This window comes from Condylura cristata, unplaced genomic scaffold (genome assembly GCF_000260355.1).
Source record: "Condylura cristata isolate star-nosed mole 26May11 unplaced genomic scaffold, ConCri1.0 scaffold00006, whole genome shotgun sequence".
Lineage (NCBI taxonomy): Eukaryota > Metazoa > Chordata > Mammalia > Eulipotyphla > Talpidae > Condylura > Condylura cristata.
In genome coordinates, this window is record NW_004567107.1 from 36,423,215 (window position 1) to 36,437,055 (window position 13,841).

Consider the following 13,841-nt stretch of genomic DNA (forward strand, 5'->3'; position numbering starts at 1 on the left):
GGATTCACCAGAGACAGAGTGGGGGAGCAGAACAGGCAGGTCAAGGAAGTACACTGCTGAAGAGAGCAGTGGGCGGATCAGGAGAGGTCTGCCTGGCCATGTGGATCAACTCCAGGGCGGGCGGGGTTCGAACTCATGCTGTAGTGGCTTTAGCTTCTTAATGGTGTGCTTTAACCTGCTGTGCCACCAGGAAAGGCCAGATTTTTAAATGTTTTTTTCAACAGTTCTTGAATATTAAAAAAATTAATTCTTAAAGTACTACATAATTTTTTGATGTCATTGAAATGTTATGTATGGCTTGACTGTATTTTTATTTATTTATGCACACAAAACTGTAGTGTAACATACAAAACTGTGGTGTAGGACAGAGATGTGGAGGTGGGGGCGGTAAGAGGTTTCACCAGAAACAGAGTGGGAAGCAGAACAGGCAGACTGACAAAGTGCACAGGGGAGCAGCGGGTGAGACAGGAAGGATCTGCTGCAACCTGTGGGACAGCTTCCTGGCACGGAATGGAACTCATGCTACAGTAGCTGATGATAGCACTGAGACTTTAACCCCTGTGCTATCAAGAGGCCTTTTCTTGACTTTTTTTAAATGATGAGATACCTTGAAGTAAATTGTCATTATTTCCTTCAATAATTCAGTATATTTTTCTTAAATAACATCACTGAAGTTTATCAAATGATTCCCGATTATCATCTATTATTGAAAAACCAAACAGTCAATAAACATAAGAAGAGGCTAGGATTATCAGTAATTAGGAAAACACAAATTTATAAGACAAAGGGATATTTATAGCCTTATCAAACTGAGAGAAATTAAAAGGTATGATACTGAGTGCTAGAAAAGACGCAGAGCATGTAACATAAATACATTTGGGAATACATACAGGGAAGGAAGGTAACAATACTTCTAGAAAGACATTTGGCATTATACATACAGTAAAACTGAAGACATACACACAATGACCTCTGCTACTGCAATGTGTGCCAAGAAACAAGACATGTACCAAGAAGACATGTATACAGAATGACTCTCACAGGAGTATTATTTGCAATAGAAAAAAAATTGAAATAACTCAAGTGCATATCAAAATTAGTATAAAAGTATGCTACGTAAATATTATGGAATAAAACATTATAAAGTGAACAAATTAATGGTATTACAATGACATGGGTCAGTCTCAGATTTCATAACATTGACATAAAGAACAAGTACAAAATAACAACAAAGCATAAGATGACTCATATAAAGTTCAAAAGCAGTATCTGCACTTCTTAATTTAGCTGAAGACACAAAGTTTATTCTATCATTTCACTGCTTTAGATATAAATTTTATGGGGGATTTAGGTGGGGAAGAGCTCAGAAATCAAACACAGTTAAGTTGTATTTTTAGGAGTAGTTCTTCATTGGGGTGATAGCTGTATGGTTTTCCTTTAAATCTATTTATTAAACTCTACATATACATTTTATGTATTTTCCCAGTACCTTTGGATCACAAGACAAAAAAAGGTAAAAAATGTGATGGGATGTGTAAAAATACTTTCAATGAAAAACAGCAACAGTAGTTAAACACTATTATACAAAAATAAACGTTTTGCTTTATAACAAGCAAACTTAAGCTCTTTTGCCATGCAGGCAGTTGAGATCAATCTATCAAAATTTACTCATTGATGAGTAGTTTTTGAGGCTAGCCAATAATGATGTCATCTGATTTTTATATGAGATAGTTCTTATACAACCATAATTCTGCAACTCGTTCAGTTTGATGTTAGGTAGTATATTCTTTAAAATGACTCCCATGAGTTACAATAAGATACTTGAGTATTCAATTGGCAAATATAACACACAATACTTAAAAGTTATTGTGATAAAACTCCAGGTGAAAGTTTTGTAATAATTCAAATATCACAAAAAGTTTGTTCATGTATAAACTGTGACTCTTTTCTATAGGTTTTTCTGACTTGTTAGGATTTTCGAATATTTTTTCATAAAGCACTCAATGAAAACTTGTTCAGAATTTCATATTTACATAATGACTTTTAATATATATACATTAATGCATTTGATTGTCATTTTCTGTGTCATCTAAATCAGCATCAAAATCTAAATCATCATTACTTTCTTCTTTATTTGCTCTGTGGCTTCTTCTATGGTTGAAGTGTATGCTATTTTCAGTATTTTCTGTCTTTTCTGGTTCTTTATTAAACCTAAAGATGGAAAAAGAAAACTTCTAATTATTTTTCAGGCTTTCACAACTTAACTTTGTAGACTGAAGGATACTATACACTATTTTTTCACAGCAAGATATCTAATGAAATAAGTATAGCAGAGAAAGATCATGAAGACTAACTTACCACAAATCCAACCAATTATAATACTGTCATCAATAAATTTGACTCAGAGAAGTTAATAATCATATCCATCAAAGTTGTTAGCACTAAATAATTAGTCTGTGATAAATAATGAATGTGAACCTCATAGATAAGTATTTTAACTTCCTAACTATGTAATTTTAACTCTAAAAATTTCATGAATAATTAAAATTATCTATTAGAAAGAAAAAGGTCTACATGAATATGATATACTTCAACTTAGATTCTAAAAGAACTTGTTTTCTTAAAATAAAATAAGCATGTTATTACTTAAAGAGTAAAATGCAAACAGAAAAAAATACTCACGGACTAACAATGTCTTCTTTCTTTCCACATTTTGCACAAACTTCAAGTTCAGATGCACATGGTCTACACATTATGTGGTAAGAATCTTTCACTGTCTTTTGTAAACATTTAACACTAAAAGTGGAAAAGAAAATATTAGTTTTTGCTAATTACCTAAGATTTATTTACTAAAATAAGGGGGTGTGGCTAAAGATGTATGTAGAAAGTCTAAAAATTAGAACTCCAGGAATTTAAACTCAGATATTTACCACTTTAGATTAATTATATAGATTTTTAAAAAGATTTATTTATTTATTCATACAGAACTGGGGTAGAGGCAGAGATGCCAAGGGTGAGCGGATTCACCATAGACAGAGTGGGGAGCAGAACAGGCAGATCTACGAAGTACACTGCAGAGAGGAGCAGCAGGCAGGTCAGGAGAGGTCTGCCTTGCCATGTAGATCACCTCCAGGGTGGGCGGGGTTCGAACTCATGCATAAGTGACTTAAGCTTCTTAGTGCTGTGCTTTAACAACCCTCTGCGCCACCAGGGAGGGCCTAATTATATAGATTTTTAAATAAAAATTTGCAACTACAAAATAATAGTACTTAAAATTTATCTACTTTCTTAATTTTTTAAAAGACTCATCTGCGAGTAGTAACAGTTTTACTTCCTTTCTAATTTGGTTGTCTTATATTCATTTTTCTTACCTAATTACACTGGCGGGGAGGACTTCCAATACTATCTTGGGTGAGCGTGGTTTTCTTGGTCTTGACCTTCCAGAAAAAGTTTTCTCACCACTGAGTCTAATATCAGCTTTGGGATTCTTATATAGGGCCTTTACGATGTTGAGGTTCCCTCTATAAACAATTTATTTTGAGTCTATCACAAATAGTTGTTTAATTTTGTTGAATGTTTCTTTTGCATCTACTGAGATGGTTATATGATTTTCCTCTCATTGTGTTAATGTAGTATATATCACAACGACTGATTTACAGATGTTGAAAAATTTCCACTTTATCATGGTATATGATCCTTTAAATATTGTTGAATTCAGTTTGCTAATATTTTATTGAGGGTTTTTAAAATCTGTTTATAATGGATATTGGTCTATCTTTTTTTTCTTTCCTTGTGAAATCTTTGTCTCTGAGTTTGTTATACGGGTGAATTAACTCACAAAATGAATTTGGAAGTCTTCTGTTTTTTTGAAGACAGACTGCTATTGGTTCTTCTTTGACTGATAGAATTAATCAGTGAAGTCACGTGGTCCCAACTTTCATCTGTTGGGAGGTTTCTGGTTTCTGATTGTGTTCATATTTTCTATTCCTTCATAATTCAGGATTGTTAGGTTAGCCTATATTTTTCTAGGAGTTCATTTCTTCTAATTATTAAGTTTGTTGACACATGATTATTTATTGTAGTCTCTTATGGTTCTTTGTTTTCCTGTGGTATCAGAACATCTGTAGTATCATGTCCTCTTTTGTTTCTGATTTTATTTTACTTGGGTCTAAGTCTAGCTAAAGGTTGGTCATTTTAGATTTAATTCATTTACTGATCTGTTACTTCCTTCCTTCTACTTTTTTTGGACATTATTCTTTATGGTACAAAATTAAGTTACTTATTTAAGATTTTACTTGTTTCTTGATGTATGGATTTAGTTATGAGCTTGTCTCTTTCAAATGCTTTCCCTGAACTGTATGACTTTAACTTTGTTGTATTTCCAATTTTATTTGTCTCAAGGTATTTTTTAACTTTCTCTTTTGATGTTTTCAATGACCCACAGTCATTCAATAGCATGTTGTTCAATCTCCACATATTTGTGAACTTTCCAGTTATTGTCCAATAATTGATTTATTGTTTCATATCATTTTGCTCAACAAAGATGCTGATATAATTCCAAGCCTTTTAAAATTTATTAAGACCTGTTTTGCGATCTAACACATGATCTATCCTGAGGCCGAGTTGCTTAGTGCCCATCCAGCTCTCACTTGCTCTGGTTTTCAAATTTCATTCTTTTTGCATATGTTTGCTTTGTTTTCCCAGAACCATATAGTGAAGAGAATGTCTTTTTCTCATTATATATCTTGATGCCTTTGATGTAGATTAACTGACCATATAAGTGTGGATTGTTCTGTGGTATACTTGAGACGAATGTGTATCTTGTTTTTTTGAGATGGAATGTTGTATAATAATGTTTAAATATTCATGCTATCTAAAACAATCTACTGTAATCCCTGTCAAAACCCCAATGACTTTTCTCACAAAACTCGTATGAAATTACACAAGACCCTGAATAGCCAGACAAATCTTAAGAAAAAACCTGGAGACATGATGCTCCCTAACTTCAAATTATGTTACAATGCTATAGATATCAAGCCTGTAAAGTAGGGGCATAAAAACATGGATTAATAGAACAAAAGAGAGCCCGGAAAGAAATCCACACATACGTGGTCAATTGTTCTACATCAAAGCCATCAAGAATATACAATGGGGAAAGACATTCTCTACAATATATAGTGCTGGGAAAATAAAGTAACCATATGCAAAAAGAATGAAATTTGATGCAGAAAGAATGAAATTTGAACACCAGAGCAATTGAGAGCTGGATGGACACTGGGCATCTCTGCTCACTGAAGAAAAATAATTAAAAATGGGCAAAGGAGATCTGAAGAAGCTAAGAGGCAAGATGTCATTATATGTATTTTTTTATGTCAGAAAGAGCACAAGAGAAGCACCAGATGCTTCAGTCAGCTTTTCAGAGTTCTGTAAGAAGTGCTCAGAAAGCAGAAGACAATGACTACTAAAGAGAAAGGTAAAAGAAGACATGGCAAAGGTGAGTATGGCCTATCAGGAAAGAGAGATGAAAACAATATACCCCATAAGGGGGAGACAAAAAGGAAGGATCCCAATTGGAGGCTATCTTTACCCTTTTTTAGCTTTGTTCTATCACTCCAAAATCAAAGGTCAATATTCTGGCCTATTGTGAATGTTACTGCCACGAAAATGGACTATCAGTTGCAGATGACAGGTAGCCTTATGAAAAAGAATGCTGCTAAGGTGGAGGAAAAATATATTGCTACATATCGAGCTAGGATGAATAGTAGAGGATCTAAAAATTTGTTTCCCCAAAGAAATTCAGGTCAACAGGTACATGAAAAGTCACTGATCACCATAGAAATGTAAATCAAAATTAAATGAGATAACACCTCATTCATGTTAGAACAGCCATTATTAAAAAGATAAACAAAATGATTATAAGGGGTGTGTAGAAAAGGGGACCCTGTACACTGTTTATGGGAATGTAAATTATTGTAGCTACTATGTGAAACAGTAGGGTGGTATCTCAAAAAATTAAAAACAAAAGTGCCACATGATCACACAATCCCACTTCTAGATATTAAGCTGAAATAAATAAAAACACTTGCTCAAAAAGATACATGTATCCCCCTGTTCACTGTACTGTTATTTACAAAGACCAAGATATGGCAATTACCTAAGGGTCCTTTGATGGATGAACAGATAAACAAAATGAAATATATAATACATATTATATATTAACGTATATAATGAGATGTGATATATACACGTATATTCAACGGGCTATTATTTAGCCATAAAAAAGAACCAAATCTTGTTATTTTTGCAACAATGTGGATGGATTTCAAAAGCATTATCCTATGTAAAATCAATTAATCAGCGAATGACATATATTACATAATCTCATATGCCAAATGTTTAAAAAAACGAAACTTATTGATACAGAGAACACAGTCACAGCTGTCAGAGGCAGAGGATGGGGTAATGGGTTAAATGGGAAAAGGTATAAACTTCCAGTTATAAAATAAATAAGATATGGATATATAATGTACAGCATGGTGATTCTATTTAATAATAGTGTCGCATATTTTAAAGTCGCTGAAATCCTAAAAGTTCTCAGAGTAAATCTTAAAGTTCTTATCACAAGAAAAAAATGTTGTATTATGTACTGTGGTGGGTTTTAACTAGACATTACAGTGATCATTCTGCAGTACAACAAATAATGAATCATGCTGTACACCTGAAATTAATATGTTATAGGACATCTGGGACTATCTACCAAACTGACATTCCCTGAATATTCCACCCAACAAAAAAAATATATTCTCAAGTACACACAGAACATTCTCCAAGATAGATAAATTTTCAGAGCCATAAAATCAACCTCAATAGATTAAAAAGAAAAAAAAATCACCAGAATTTACACAAAATGTTCTTACCAAATTAACCAGAAATCAGTAGTCCAAAAAAAAAAAAAAGAAACATATCTGGGAAATGTTTAACATCTACAAATTAAACAAAAGACTTTTACATAACTAGGTCAGAGAAAATGACAGGAAGTCAGAGCAAACAAAATGACAGAATCAATAATATAAACACAAATTAATGACACTGAAAACAGAAAAATCAATAAAACCAAAAATAGGCCTTTTAAAAAGATTAACAAAACAAGACTAAACAAGACATGAGAGACCATAATTACTAAGATGTAATTATTGATAGAGGGGACAGAACCATATATGTAACAGATATTACAAGGATAATAATGAAATTTTACTAACAACTGCATGTCCATAAATCCAACAACTTCATTGTAATGGACACACTTCTGGAAAAATACCCTACAAGAACTTGCTAAAAAAATCTAAAAGTCTCCTCTCCCCATTGAAGAAAAATATAATCACAACTAAAATGTCTTCAACAAAGAAAACTTCAGTCCCAAATGGCTCTACTAATGAATTCTAACATTTCAGAAGTAACACAAATCCTTCCAGAAAACAAAATAGGAAAGAAAATAACTTAACTCCTTTAATGAGGCTCAAATATCAAGACAAAACAAAGAAAACTACAGATCAGCATTTCTAATTTTTATGTATGTGTAAAAAATCTATGTCAAAATGTTAGCAAATCAAATATAGCAATATACAAATTAATCTTAGTAGAAGCAAAAAAATAGCATTAGACAAAATTGACTTTCAAAAGTACGAAAGCAGTTCAAGAGAAAAACAGTAGTCTTTTCAACAAATGATGCTGAACAAAGGGCTAGCCATAAAATAAACAAGAAATGGATCATAAACCCAAATGATTATAAAATATCTGTGACTCTAGGCTAGGCAAAGAATTTTTAGCTGCCACAATTAAACCAGTGTCAGGGTAGTAAGGAAATCTCCCTCCATCCTGTTGGGTTCTTTTTGGTGATCCCAGTCAAATAATCAAACTAACAATGAATTTAGTCATAAGTGGTAACTAGTAGGAGAGAAAAATTTATGAGGGGGGAAAAATAAATTTAACTACATACATAAGAAGACTCTACATAGATTTGGATACCAAAGACAATTAGGGAAATGGACTGGAGGACTACAGATCTTGAGCTAAGGAATGAGGTAGGGACTTGAGGAGAGAGAGCGGTGGACTCACGATAAGGAAAGGGTGATTCACATGACAAACACCAGGTGTTTGTAATAACATGTTTGCCCTCTTAATAGATAGCTTTCTCCAATAAAATGGTTATTTCTGATACAACCGCTAATTCTCATTTCTGCAATTTTCATTCTTCTTAAAGTAGTTAAGGGAGTGGTATAATTTCTTGTGAGCTGCAGCTTAGATTGATTGCAGTTCTAAATAATCCACATGCTAAAGTGAGAACTTTGGGAAAGTATGCTCCACACACTTTAGGGACTGACGAAAGCCAGATATTTTACCAAAATAAAAAAATGTCTTTCAAAGACAAAGAAAATGAAAAACAAGTCAGATGCTGATGGGAAATATTTCTAAACCATGTATCAGAGAAAATACCTGTGCCCACTAATGAACTTTCAAAACCCAGTAATAAGTAAGTAAACAAGCCAACTAAAAAATATGAGCTAAAGATATGAACAGAAACATCACCAAAGAAGATAAACGTATGTAAGAAGAGCATATGAAAAGATGCTTAGTATCACTGGTCACCAGAAAATTACAAGTTAAATCACAATGAGATTCAGTTACTTACTTATGGCTAAAAAAAAGAACAAAATAAAACTAAAAGAAATAACCCTAATAATTCCAATTGTTGGTAAGGATGAAGAACTCTTACACACGATTGGTGAGGATGTAAATGGTACAGCCACTTTGAAAAACTGTTTGATAACTTCTTATAAACATCTTTTTAACATAATATACAGCTATTTCACTGCTAGATATTTGTTCAAGAGAAATGAAAACACATGTTCATATAAAACCTTGCACATGAATGTTTATGGAAGCGTAAGTTGTAATCCCCAAAAAATAGCAAAATGTAAATATCCATCAACAGGCGAATGGATGAATTATCTGTGCACATCCTTGCAATAGAATACTAATCGGCAATGTAAAATGAATCACACAATAGACAGACATCAAATTTGCTATGGTAGGTTAAAGAAGTCACATGCAAGACTCTCCACTATGATGCCACATATATGACAAAAAACAAACTCTTTGAGAAATTCTTAAGTACACAATCACTTGAGGACTACTGTCCAGATCAAACACTGCTTTTAAGTGGGAATTTCAGAGTTCCTGTTGCTGGTTGAAACAGTACTGACCAATCTGGAAAGAAGGGAATTCTATGGCAAAAAGCAATTATGCCATTCTCAAATTTAAATTTATTCTGAAAATCAGGTATTATTAAGATAGTTGCCTTGTAAATATAAATATATCTGTAATAAGAAAATATACTAGAAGTACATATAGCATTTTTAAATGCTTCCTTTTATATATGTGAAGTGTTTCTTAAAATGTAAATTATATAAATTTTAGAAATTTACCATCTTTCAGTTTCTCTCTCACAAAAGTGGAACCTTTGTGTTCTTTGTCTTTCAAACACTTAATCCAGACTTTATGGCTTGACAGGGGGTAGAGTGAAAGGTTTTAAATGCATTAAAATTTTTGTATTTTTTCACCTCAATCCTATATTTATTTCATCAAAGAATTTTGATCGTAAGCATGAGAATGATTTAGATATTTTATTGATAAGAGAAACACACTTCAATTGTCATGAAACACTTAAATATCTAAAAATATCTAGAAACACTTGAAATATCTAAAAATAGAATTCAAATGTTTTAATCACTTCTGAGTGCTTTCTTGTAAAATGCACAGTAATGAAAACCTTTAAAATCATCTAAATATAAATTTTACCCAATTTACATTATGAGTATTTTTTATCCATTACCAACAGAACTTCAGAAATATTAAAATAATGACTCTTGTCTCTTTTCACTTCTCCGAGGATTATCATTTGCAGAAACAACTAATCTTAACCATACATACAAAACCAATCATTTAAATGGAAATTGTGGTCAAATAAAACATGGGACACTCTTATACACTATGTTTACAGACAAAGGAGACAGTAGTAAACTTTACAATAATGTTACCTTATTCACTTTTTTTTTTTTACAATGAAAAAGACAAAAGGAAAGAGCTAATAAATGATCAGTACATTTTTAAGGAAGAAAATCAGAGGCAAAATCTGAAGCTTTTAATAGATCACTATGATAAATACTAGAAAATATTATTTTGGAAATAGTACAGTGATTTGGGAAACAGGAGAGCTAGTATTCTAGCTTTGACATGTCCTTGCCATAGCATCTAAGAACGTCATCTTAAGTTCTGAGTCTAATTCTTTACAGTGGGTATTAAAAGTGCTAGCAGCTTAACATGAACAAAAACAATGGCATTGCGAGGTAGCAGAATATGCCATCCCCCAAATACACACTTCTTTGCATAAGGGTTATCTCTAGCAGCTTTTTTCATTTGTAAAAGAAACAGCAAACTAAATAATCTTTATAAAAAATATTTATAGTCATAAAGTAAATCACTATTTCTAAGGGTGTTTGTCTTGTCTCTATAGTGGGAAGAGGAAAATAACTAAATTTAAAACTTCCTTATCAATGGAGAAAGCAGAGACTTCAATGTGACTAACAATCATAACCTTGTTTATTAGTTTTAGCTCATAACCTGCCATGGCTGCCCCCAACCCTAACTTTTACCTAGATATTTTCCATGCATACAAGAAGTGATGTAGTTTGGAGTTGTCCTCCATCAGAGGTAAACATGTTGTTAAACTTCTGTTTATTTTTCTCCTGTTAATTTGTCTTATGATAGGGTGAACAGAGGAGTACCTCAGCCAAAAAAACTAGAAGAGTAAAGGGAAAATTATATTTCCTCCTCATGCAGCAAATTGTACTAACAATCACTGCATTCAATAACAAAATAAGATCACAGACTTTTTGATAACATCATTTTAATAGTAACATGGCTTTTCTTCTTCTTTTTTTTTTTTTTTAAGGTTTATTTATTTATGTATACAGAACTGGGGTACAGGCCAGAGGAGCAGGGATGGTGAGAGGATTCACCACACACAGAGCAGGGAGCAGGAAGCAGGACAGGCAGATAGATGAAGTACACTGCTAAGGGGAGCAGCAGGTGGGTCAGGAGAGGTCTGCCACGCCATGTGGATCACCTCGGGGGCAGGCATGGATCGAACTCATGAGGAAGTGGCTTTAACTTCTTAGTGCAGTGCTTTAACCGCTGCACCACCAGGGAGGGCCCAGCTTTTCTTTTTTAAAAAATATTTTTTAATTTATGCATAGAATGCCAGAGGTGCGGAAGGTAAAAGGATGTACCAGAGGTAGTGTGGGGAGCAAACAGTTACATCTACTGAAATACACTGCAGAGGGGAACAGCAGGTGAGAACAGAAAGGCCAGTTGCACCCTGTGGGTCAGCTCCCTGGCCAGGGATCCAACTCGGGCCGCAGAGATGAGAGCATGATAGCACTAAGACAACCCCTGCCACCAGGGAAGCCCAGTAACATGACTTTTATATCAATATTTATAACTCAGTGAACTAGTATTTTCCAATGACCAGTGCTTAAAAAGTATATTTGGGGCCCTCCCTGGTGGCTCAAAGGGTAAGGATGTGGCACTGCAAGCTAGCTGCAGCCGCTTCAGTGTGAGTTGGATCCCTGCCCAGGAGGTGAGCTACTTGGCACAGCAGACCTCTCCTGACCCGCCCGCTGCGCCCCTCAGCAGTGTACTTCATCAGTCTGCCTGTTCTGCTCCCCACTCTGTCTCTGGTGAATTCTCTCACTGCCTTTGCACATCTGGCTTGTACCCCAATTCTGTATGCATAAATAAATCTTTTTTAAAAAAGTATATTTGGACTTAATGACATACGTTGTTTACATTTATATCACTTATTAAATAATTATCTTTAAAATGTCTTAGATTTCAAATCCAATACAATAAATATCAACAGATGTAGCTAATAAACCCATATAAGTCAAGCTCAATAAGTAAAACTCAGTGAGTTTTAATAGTGTAAAGTATCCTGAGAACTAAACATTTGTGAACCTCTACTGTAGATAATAAATACTAAGGAGAAAAAGATCGCTCTGATTTTTCTAGTACTTAGTTTACTCTGCTACAAATTTTTTGGCACTGCCCTCAATTCCTGGTTACATGGTTATACTTTAACCTTTATCACAACTCAGCTGCCCTTGCAATACTTTCACATATGTGATGACTAGGTGTTTTTTTAAACAGTGAGCCGTGGTACTCCACCCTTGGTAGACAAGTAATAGAAACTCAACATTGACAAGAGTTCCAGAAAGCCACATTTCCTGCAGTGGCTACAAGTTATCTATGCTATCATAAAAGATTCTGAAAGTATACCAGGGCATTTAACATACAATATTTAGAAAATGTTTTTAACAAGAAATATCTTTAAATTCCAAGAACTTTGAGTACATAAGTTAAAATTCACTTGCTTGTGCCCTACATTATGTGTTTCAAAATAAGCAAAGGAATTGTCCTACACCTTTTTATAGCAATAGTTGACCTGGCAATAATTCTTAAAGGTATAAAATATTCACTTCTAGCCAAGAGGAGTGTAGGGGGGAAAGGGAGAAAATATAAATTATTAAAAACCACAGACAATTTTAACCCAAAGCATGCCATATCAGTCAATATTAAATTTAAAAGTAGGCTTCATGTCCAACAAAACAACTGCCAAAAATGAAAACATCGTTTTTATCTTTAATAGTAAGGACCAAGATACAGATAAGAATTAAATCAGAATTGATAGTTAAAATGCACTATAATATGAAGCTGAAGAATAACTTATGGTTGCAACGCTACTCTAGGATATCTTAATAAATATGAAACACAGACAACTCTCATATCACATTTAGAGTCTCAACCTTTCATGAGAAATGCTAGAACTGAAAAGTATAACCAAAGAGCTCAAACTCTATAATTTACTCTCACATTAGTACACCTGGAGGGACTTTGTCTGTTACAATGTTTATCTTCATTTGGTGAGGGAAAAACAACAATAAACACACACCTGATTAACCCATTTTTTAAGATTGAAAATCACTGTCTTGTTTTCTCTTCATCAAATGTATTTTAAAGCAGACAAAATCTTTATGATAAGCAATAAATATTCACAGTCACCAATATATAATAAAAAGAAAGAGAAACTAAAATGAGCAAACCAATATATTACTTTTATTCTTCTCTTTCAGTATAAAAAACATCCCCCCATTTCCATCCCCACCCCTACTTAGCCTTCTGTTGCTAGAAACCCAACTCTTCCCTATAAGAGTTCTTAAAACATTTAGGTAAAAAAAGTCTTTTAAGCCACTAATTTATTCAATGCTATACCAATGAAGGTTCTGAGTAGTGGTAGGTAAGATAAGAGATTTATTCTTTAGGGTTGTATTGGGATAGTTGGCAGGTATAAAAATTGAGGGGTAATAAATTAAAAATTAGCAATTAGGAGACATTAAATATTTGGATGTGAGGCCCAGAGGGAATGACTTAGGTAATCAAGAGATTTACTGAAAGGGAAAGTGTTCTAGGCAAAGGGCACACACTTGTCATTAAACTGTAGAAACTGGTAGGCCAGATATCCCTAGAGCAATGCTGGTTCCAAGACACACTGCACCAGTACCCCCCTCTTTTACTTGCAAAACCTTCCTTTAAGGTCTGAATTCCCTTCTCCCTACTCAGGGCGGTTCTGTTTTGACCTGTTGTAGTAAATGGACTCTTAAGTAAGCTTTGGATTTAGTCGGTAAGTTTACTGCAATTTCAGATTCTCCCCTCTTCTCTACTAC

The 13,841-nt window shown here is 33.7% G+C and overlaps 1 protein-coding gene across 1 annotated transcript in view; it reads right to left on the reverse strand.

The window, feature by feature from the left end:
* Window positions 1-232: 232 nt before the first annotated feature.
* Window positions 233-13,841, reverse strand: part of LOC101626303 (chromosome unknown open reading frame, human C9orf85) — a 45,464-nt gene continuing 31,855 nt past the window's right edge. The window contains exons 3-4 of the mRNA XM_004677573.2: window positions 2,683-2,796; window positions 233-2,211 (exon numbers count right to left, since the gene is read on the reverse strand). Coding sequence (XP_004677630.1) covers window positions 2,058-2,211; window positions 2,683-2,796 — 268 coding nt within the window. The 3' untranslated portion in view covers window positions 233-2,057. The remainder of the gene's footprint in view (window positions 2,212-2,682; window positions 2,797-13,841) is intronic.